The sequence below is a fragment of the Plecotus auritus genome (genome assembly GCF_963455305.1).
Source record: "Plecotus auritus genome assembly, chromosome: 7".
Classification (NCBI taxonomy): domain Eukaryota; kingdom Metazoa; phylum Chordata; class Mammalia; order Chiroptera; family Vespertilionidae; genus Plecotus; species Plecotus auritus.
The window spans coordinates 40,985,165-40,994,659 of record NC_137774.1 but is presented as its reverse complement, the minus strand read 5'-3'; the positions used below and the strand labels follow the sequence as shown (position 1 = coordinate 40,994,659).

The window sequence follows — 9,495 nt, the reverse complement described above, 5'->3', positions numbered from 1 at the left end:
CTACCCACTAATGCTTAATCTTGGTATCGCCTAAAACTTCTCCAACTTCAAGTCCTCCCCCCTTTTCTGTTCTGACCCCTCATCCTGTTCTCAAATCCTTCAACCCATCCTTTCTGACTCGTACAGCTTTAATAAGAGTAGTCTCAAAAAAAAAAAAGTACATATAGGAGACACTGAAACCAGGACTTCCAATCTATGTTCTCTCCCAACGTTTCTTCATTCTCTTCTGGTTGGTACTCTTGCCTACAAACTTCAAACATAATACTGATGTCATCCAGCGTTCTCCCCCATCTCCCTCCACTCCCATCTATGTCCTCATGTTTTAGAATAACAGTGACTTCCTTTTGCATTCGCTTGCAGGGCATCTCTCCTCCCCAGGGACCTAGAGCCGTCTTTTAGCCTTTCCCTCTCCTTTGGCTCTTTTCTCTCAGCCTCTCACATCTTTACAAAAAAGATCTAAAGACCGACCCCCCCCCCCCCCCCCCCCGACCCTCTCACGGCCAAGTGTTCCCAAAGAGGAGACTACGCTGTCCATCCTTTCCAGTGACCTCCCTAGGGAGTGCAATATGATAGAGCCAGGTCGGTGCCTGATCAGTCCCTGGCTTCGAAGGCACTAAGTGAAGAGAGACAAGCTTTCAGTGTCCGGCTACTCCCTCCACTTTCATTCACTGTTTTTTCACAGTCTAGGCTCCTCCCTTTGCCTGGACTCCCATGACTCTCGCGAGACCTGCGGCCTCTGTTACGCACCGCCCCAATTGAGCGGCGCACTTCTCGCGAGGCTGCAGGCAGGGCCGGGCCGACATGGCGGAAGGTAGGGTTTTTGTGGAGCCGCGCGGGACAGCGCGGGAGCAGTGGGGGCGCTGCGGGCTGCGCGCAGCAGCCCTGAGAGGGAACAGCGGGACGTGGTCGCACTGGGCACGGCGGGTGTCGCAAGCCTTCCTCTTCAGCCTATCCCCGGCGTCTAGGGCGGGGGTCTTGAACGCTATTCCTATGGCAACGCCCCTCCGGCGCTCCGGACCCCACGGGACCCCATGGGACCCTGGCGGGCTGCGGAGCCGGGTTGGAAGATCCCATGCCGGAACTGAGTGCAGCCGCGGGGTCCCGAGGGCGGCCGGGAGGCTTCTTTGATTGCCCGCTGTGCTGGGACGGCGGGGGAAGTAACCCTTCTCCTTAGGAAATCGAAACTGCTGTCCTGGCATGTCCTGCATCCGGAAGGGGCACATCCCTCGCCTGCGGAAGAGCTTGGGACTCTTCTCGGGGTGAGGGGTGGGGAGACCCGGGGCTGTAACTGGCCGACGCACCGAACGGGCACGCGCTGTGGTCTCCGGACTCCCCTGCAGCACCGGCATCCGCGCCGGCTGCGATTCTTTCTCCAGCTTTACAGATGTGCGCGGGAGGAGGGGTTTGCTTGGTAAGGGAGTTGGCCTTGGTCACGCTGCTGGAAAGTGGTATGCTGCTCCTTTGCTTCTCTGTCTAGTCTTGAGCCTCTGTCTGGTGCCGTCTTTATGACACTGCAGGTAAAGGCAATTTGGCCTCTTAGGGTCTACCTCCCTTAACGAAACAGTATTAGAATCCTTCATTGTCAAAGCCGTATTGTACCTGGGGGACGGGGAGGGTGTGTGTGTGTGGGGGGGGGAGGCCCAGATGTGAGTTACCTGCCAGGGACACTGTGACCTGGTCAGTGTGCTTCTCCTGTTCCATCCCATTATTGGAGGAAAATACTCCTTATTTGACTTATTTATTGAGTGACTGCAAGGTGCTGGTCACGACCTGTCGTGTTGGTTTTGAGTTAAGCTTTATCTGAACGCATCTTTTTTTTTTTTTAAAATCCTCACCCGAGGACATATTTCTGTTGATTGTAGAGAGAGAGAGGGAAAAGGGGGTGGGGGGGGGGGCGGGGGAGACAGAGACAGAGAGACAGGAACATTGATGTGAGAGGCATCCCTTGGTTGCCTTCCGCACGCACCCCAACCAGGGATCGGACCAGCAACCTGGGTATGTGCCCTGACCGGGAATGGAACCTGAAACCCACTGGTGCACTGAGGATGCTCCAACCAACTGAGCTGCCTGGCCAGGGCTATCTGAACGCATCTTACCTTTGGGTGGCACGTGACCGTTTGCAGGCTTTTCTCATTTGGATTAGACTTCAGAACAAGGTGAAGGAGGCCTGGCATGTGTGTTATTTGCATTTTATAGTTAGAATAGAGAGCTGGGACTGGCACCCAGTTTTTTAAAAAAATTAAGCCTAGCCTGTTTGGCTCAGTAGACAGAGTGTCAGCCTCAGACTGAAGGGTGGGTTTGATTCCGGTCAAGGGCATGTGCCTCAATTGCAGGCTTGATGCAAGACCCTTGTTGGGGTGTGTGGGGGAAGCAGCTAATTGATGTGTATCTCACATTGATGTATCTGTCTCTCCTCCTCCACTCTCTAAAAATCAATGGAAAAATATCCTTGTGTTAGGATTAACCAAATAAATAACATTTTTTTATTATTGACAGTATTACAGATGTCCCCCATCTTACCCCCCTCCAACCCCCAGCCTCCACCCAGTTTTTATCTTCGTCCTTTTTAGCATGTTAGACCTCCCTGGAGGGGGGAAATCATCAGATACATCCTATATAATAAAGAGGTAATATGCAAATTAACCCTCACGCCCTCACAAGATGGCTGCCTACAACCAGGCTGGCAGGGGGGTTAGTGAGGGACGACCAAAGGACTGAACAGCAGGCTGTGTGGGCGACCAGGCTGGCTGGGGTGGGGGGCGCAGTTGGGGGCGACCAGACCAGCAGGGGGGCCAGTCGGGGGCTGTGGGAACCCCTTTCACGTCCCGCGTGGTTCAGGGTTCGGGTTCTGGAGAAGGCCGCACACAAATGAAAAGAGACTTGGAAAAGTATTAATTTGGGAATATTGGGGGCCAGGCAGGAGTCCACCTCTAGTGGGAGGACTACCACTTGCTCTGGCCTTGCCATCCCTTTTATTGAGACTATGGGATATGCCCATAACCTTTAGGCAGGAAATTCCAATAACAGAAATTTACATAGGAGAAACAGAGGTGGAGGCTGCTTCAGCTAACAATGTTTCAACTAAACAGTGAGTGATTAAAACAATTAAGGTTGTTGACCAGCCTTCCCGGTTTCCTGTCCACATCTTTCTATTAGTGGGACAATGATTGGTTGCTGGCAGGGGGGGGTCAATAAGAGGTGACCAGGCCAGTGGGGGGGGGGCAGTTAGGGGTGACCAGGCTGGTGGGGGAGGGTGCAGTTGGGGGCAACTAGGCCGGCCGGGGAGGGGGGCAGTTGGGGGAGATTAGGCCGACAGCGGGGAGCAGTTAGGGGCGACTAGGCCGGCGGGGGGGGGGGGGCAAGTTAGGGGTGACCAGGCAGGCAGACAAGTGAGCGATTAGGAGCCAGAGGTCCAGGATTGTGTGAGGGGACCCCTCCACCACCACCCCGTGCACGAATTTCATGTACCGGGCCTCTAGTAGTGTATGAAAGCAGTGGAGAAATAAAAGCAGAAAGAAAGCTATATTCCATAAAGCTAGTTTTTGGGTAAATCACAGAATGTTGTGTAACATTGTTTAACACCCTAAGCAGCCAGTGAAGTTTGTAGCTCAGAGCAGTGAGGTGGGGTAGAAAGGTTCAGGAGGGCCTTGTTGTGAGGTAATGGGTAGGTAGTCCAGTATTTTTATAATAGGACGAGAATAGAAGTTGGTGAGTGTTTTGGGGATACATTATAAAGGTTGAAATTGTGGAGAGCAGCTGGTTTTTCATTCAGTTTTACTGAGCATGTATGGTGTGCTTCAAAGTCAGGTTCCAGCCATGAGACGCTCATACTGATGGTTACCCTGCAAGTGCCTTGACGTGCGTGTAAGATTTAGGGTAACATCTACCCAGTGGAGTATGCATCTTAAAACATCCTTTTAGGGTTCACTTTGAAAGGGAGGATAGATAGGTAAGCACAGTCATGAGATTCTGGCTTCACAGTTTTCTTTTACCATTTTTGTGTCCTAATTTCCTGGCCTCTTCTGATTTAAGCTCTTTGGAAACCATGTTGCAAACGTTGACTAGGAAGAATTGAGTAGGGCATTTTAGTCCAGTTAGCTCATTAAACTGAAGGTGTTTTTTATGCAAAGGAAGGCAAGATTCACTAGAAAATGCTTTGCTGGGGTGTTACTTGTTTAATGCTGCTTGATGTACTTTAATCAGAATTTATCAGTTGGGCTACACTTGTTCTGAGATAGTCATTTAAATATTTAAAAAAAAACAGCAAAAATCTGTATCATATAATAATTGGATTATCTGCGAGCACACTCTGGGAACATCCTGGTAATGGTTTTTGTTTAATGGTGTTAGTGCGTGAGCATGTGGAAATCGTGCTTAGGAATAGTAAATAGAACCTGGAGAGCCTGAGTGTACAGTAACTTCTTTTTTTCTTTAATTTATCTTTATTATTGAAAGCTTTACAGATGTTCCATGTTCCCTCTTCCCCCTCCCAATTTTCTCCTCATTGATCTCTTCCCCATTCCCATCCCCTCCCCAGGCCTTCACCACACTATTGCACTATTGTCTGTGTCCATGGCTTATGCATATATGCATCTAAGTTCTTTGGTTAATCCTCCTCCCAACCCCCATCCCCAAACAATAACTTTTTTTTAATATGTTTTTATTGATTTCAGAGAGGAAGGGAGAGGGGAGAGAGAGAGAACCATCAGTGATGAGAGAGAATCATTGATCAGCTGCCTCCTGCACGCCCCCTACTGGGGATCGAGCCAGGCATGTGCCCTTGACCGGAATCAAACCTGGGACCCTTCAGTCTGCAGGCGGACGCTCTTTCCATTGAGCCAAACCAGCCAGGGCCCAAACAATAACTTCTTAATGTGACTTGCTTGGAAACCACTTTTCTTTCCTTCCATCATCCATGGGCATTGATTTGACCATATATAATGGGCTAAAGTCTGTCCTAAAAGTTTTCATTTCCATTCTACATCTCTGCAACTGTCATATAAGCTGACTTTTATTCAGGTGTCTGTTCAGTTCTCACCTCTTCAGAAACCTTTCCTAATTTTTTAAAAGAAATTCCCTTTCTGGAATATAAACCCCATGAGGGCAGAGAGACTTTTTTGTTAATTCTTACCTGAGGATATATTTTCCATTGATTTTTAGAGAGAATGGAAAGGAGGGGATGGAGTAAGGGAGAGAAACATTGATGTTAGAGAGACAGGCATATCAATTGGTTGCTTCCCACACTTACACTGACTAGGGACAGGGATTGTAGGTGCCCTTGACTGGGAATCGAACCCGAGACCCCTCTATTCACTGAGCCACACTGGCCAGGTCGGACACTTTTTCTGTTTTGCTGTATTTCCTATCTTAGAATCATGCTTGTGGTTGAAGGAGGAGATGAATTTATTGAGCATCATTTACCAGATGTCAGGAATACTTGCCTGGATACATCGTTAGTCTCTTGTCTAGCAAGCTGGCTGGTCCATCTGCTGGGAGCTACCTAACCTACTTCTCATCCAGCCCATTTTAGTTTCAGCAGTTGAAGTGTACGAGCTTAGTTCTGCATTGGATGTGGATTTGAATCCTAGTTTTCCTAAACTGTTCAGAGGCAAGCCAATTAATTGCTCTGTCTCAGTTTCTTCAATTTGGGATAATCTCTATCTCAAAGGTAACGGTGAAGATTGAGAGAAATAGTATACGAAGAAGCTATTAGCACAGCTTTTAGACATTTTGACCCTGGCCTGCAGTCTTTCTCCTAGTTTCTTAAGCCATACTTTCCTTTCCTTCCTCTGTAGAACTAAAGTGAAAATTGGAAAAATGTAAATGGGTTTTAAACAGAAAATTGATCATGGACTTTTATTAACTCACCGGAATTTGGTTAGGAATACATTTTTGACAACAGTTCAAGTAATAAGGTGAACACATTCCATATTCTGAATAATCACAGTAGCCACTGGCCACTAATTTAATTAAAAATAAAACCATGCCCTGGCTGGTTTGGCTCAGTAGATAGAGCATCAGCCTGCAGACGGAAGGGTCCCGGGTTCGATTCCGGTCAAGGGCACATGCTAGGGTTGTGGGCTCAATCCCCAGTGGGGGGCGTGCAGGAGGCAGCCGATCAATGATTCTCATCATTGATGTTTCCATCTTCCTCTCCCTTTCCCTTCCTCTCTGAAATCAATAAAAATATATTAAAAATAAATAAATAAAACCAAAAATTCAGTTCTTAGTCACTAGTTCTATTCCAAGTGCTCAATAGCCATGTGGCTCCCCACATTAGTAGGCACGGGTTAATAGAACACTTGCATCAATCTGGAAAGTGCTGTTGGACAGCACTGTTCCAGAAAATGCTTAGTAAGTATTGGCTAGTAGAATAGGGAAAGGAGAAACTCTGCTTTCTTTCCTGTTTTGAAATTTATTTTTATTATTTTGTTCATTTAACAAATGTCCCATGCCATTGCATATAATCTGGATACCTTTCAGTACTGTCCCTTTCTATACCACTTCTTTCTTTTCTCTACCTTCCCTTTTTTTCATTTCTGTCACAAGCAATAGTTGTTAGCCTTCTCCTTGAGGATTTTTGTTTTTCCAAAGAAAGTTTATCTGTTCACTGCAGTGACTGTTGATGTGCCAGAGTAGAGCTATAGAATCATTGTCGAGATATGCAGGGTTAAGTCACTGGCAAGTTGAGTTGCTGTAGTTAAGATATTATGATTTACAAGTCATGCCCAACAAAATGAGAAATTTTCTATGTCCTTAATATCTCTTGTTGAATCTGAGTAGGCCAATGAACTAGGTAGCTATTGAATTCCACCTAGTGAAGCATTGTTGGGTGGAAGATGGGATGAGCATGGAGTGGGGGTAGAGGGAGAAGTAGTGGGTGGTTAAAAATGAATAGCCAGATAGCTGGTTTGGCTCAGTGGCTAGAGCATCGGACTGCAGAACAAAGGGTCCCAGGTTCGATTCTGGTCAAGGGCATGCATCTTGGTTGTGGGCTCCTCCCTGACCCTGACCCTGGTCAGGGCTTGTGCAGGAGGCAACCAATCGATGTGTTTCTCTCACATCAATGTTTCTCTCTGTCTCCACTCTCTCTTCCACTCTCCCTAAAAATCAATGGAAAAATATCCTCAGGTGAGGATTAACAAAAAACAAACAAACAAGAATAGCTAGACATAGGGCCTATTCACAGGCAACTCCTCAGTCTAGGAGGGGAGGTGAAAAGTATGTGCATAAGAAACTGTATTATATGGTGGACAGTGAAAAATGCTTAGGAGTTACTTTGAGAATTCAAAATAGGAAGGGATTGTTTTAGGGAAGTGATGGGGAGCATAGGGTGGTTAGGGAAGGTCTTTGCTGCAAGCATTGGAGCTGGGCTTTGGAAAATAGACATCTTTTGGACATGAGAGATGGTAGTGGGAAGAGCTCACTGTTCTCGATGGAAGGATACGAGGCTGGCAAAGTATGTTAAGGACTGATTATGAAAGAATTGGTGAAGCATTTGGGTTTTACTCTGAGCCATGGGGTGAGGCTGATTAAAGCCAAGGCAGTGACATGACTAGAATAGTCTGAGGCATGTTGAAATGGCTACCATGTTTACCTTGCTTTCATCTTGACTAGAAACCCAAAGTAGGTTTTTTGTTTTTTTTTTAAAGCAAACTTTGGTTAAATAATGGCTTTTGGACTTTGTCAGAGCAGTCAAGTTATGAAATGCTAGATATTTTAAATGTTGAAAAGTCAAAATATGAAATATCTCTTAGTACCATCTTATCTATGTATATAAAAGGCTAAACGACTGGCCAGTAGGTATGATGTGCACTGACCACCAGGGGGCAGCTCAATGCAGGAGCTGCCAAGCTGCGGTGACTTGGCAGTGGCGGTTCTTGGGTGACGCACCCAGAACCAGAGAGGAGGGAGCCCGATTCAGGGGTGCATCAGTCTAGAACCGCCCTCTTGCAATCTGGGACCTCTCGGGGAATGTTGGAGAACCAGTTTAGACCTGATCTCCGCAGGCCAGGCCGAGGGACCCCACTTGCCAGAGGGACCCTGCTCACTCCGCAGACGCCCTTCGACCCGCGGCGCCTCCCCAGGTGTGGCCAGCCTGGCAGGGACCCACGGAGATTGGCTCCAGGGTGTGTCCGGCCCATCTCACACAGTCCCGCCCCGCCTGCCACCCTCTAATTAATTTTCTTTCAATGTGCACGAATCCGTGCACCAGGGCACTAGTTTTTAATAATATCAAAGGGGTGTGTGGTGTGTGTGTGTGTGTGTGTGTGTGTGTGTGTGTGTGAATTGGGAGAGTGCAGACTGGGAGGACTATCTATGACCCTTACTATCCCTTTGCACTCTCCTCCAGATGGTATTGCTATCTTCCCTTTCCCCTTCCATTCTTTTCATTACAGTATGTGAACTTGAGTTCTCAACAGTAAATATATCCACTTATTTCTTATTCTCTATTAAACAATTTTCTATATTTAGCCCTCTTGGTTAATGAGTATTCAGTAAACCCAGTGAGAGAAAAATTTCATCTGCCTTATGACAGATTTAGAAAAGTAGTAGTGGTAGTAATTCATCACCATGAGGAGTTTATCTATTCCGATGCCAACAAGGAAGATACTATATTTTAGGGAGATGATACTTTAAGGAAATACTGTTATGTGGAAGACCCTAATGTATGTCTGAAACAAAAATTATTCTTGTAGTTCTCAAAATAGGATTCTATCACAGCTTTTACAATTATTTTTATTTTATCTAATAGACATAGAGCAGAGTAGGGATAAAGTCAGGTAGTCATTAAGGAATTATACAAACAACACTAATTCACTGCTAAAATTGGGACTTGGATGTAAGAAATATAAAAGTCTACAGAAAGGAAATATCAGGATTTTGTTAATCTAAAAAGACTTAGTGACCCTGGCTGATATGCTCAGTAGTTAAGTTAGGGGCAAAAATAAATAAAATGTTGGGGCCTAGCTACAGTTATAAGGTATATTAATCATGCTCTGTTAACCATGATTGCCTTGTTCTGATAAAAGAAAGGGCATTCTAACCTGGCTAGGAGTTGTATGCCCCTTGGACCTGGGAGTCAACCTTGGAATTCCATCCATTCTCTTTCAAGAACAGCCTATTATCATGGAAAGATTAACAACTTTGTTGCCCAAACAATGGAGTCCCACCCCAGCCTGCATTGCCTACCTCCCCATGTAATCTTTGTCCTATCCAATATAAGCATCTGGTTTATGGGGGGTTGCAGAGCAGATTTTTGCAGATGACCTGCTGCTCTCTCATACTGCTGGCATTATTGGAATAAACGCTCATATATGATTCAGCCCTGTCTCTGCTTAATTGACTTCAAGTAGTGACAGGCAGCCCGGACCCCTTGCTTGGTGGGCCCATGCACAGAAGGTTCATGGGTTCCATTCCCGTCAAGGGCATGTACCTGGTCGAAGGTTTGATCCCCATCTCTGGCCCGGGTGCATGCAGGAGGCAACCCTTCTG

General features: G+C 46.6%; 1 protein-coding gene across 3 annotated transcripts in view; it reads left to right on the top strand.

Annotated features, from left to right (window-relative positions):
* Positions 1–764: 764 nt before the first annotated feature.
* The window catches only part of ANKFY1 (ankyrin repeat and FYVE domain containing 1), an 81,585-nt gene continuing 72,854 nt past the window's right edge, over positions 765–9,495 (top strand). Inside the window, exon 1 of one of the 3 annotated variants that reach the window (XM_080681363.1) lies at positions 765–811. Coding sequence is in view for 1 of the 3 variants with exons in the window: in XM_080681361.1 (XP_080537487.1) it covers positions 802–811 (10 nt within the window). In the remaining 2 variants the exon portion in view is untranslated. Of the gene's footprint in view, positions 812–1,329; positions 1,412–9,495 lie in introns of those variants that run through there. The other 2 variants (XM_080681361.1, XM_080681362.1) reach the window with 2 other exon arrangements.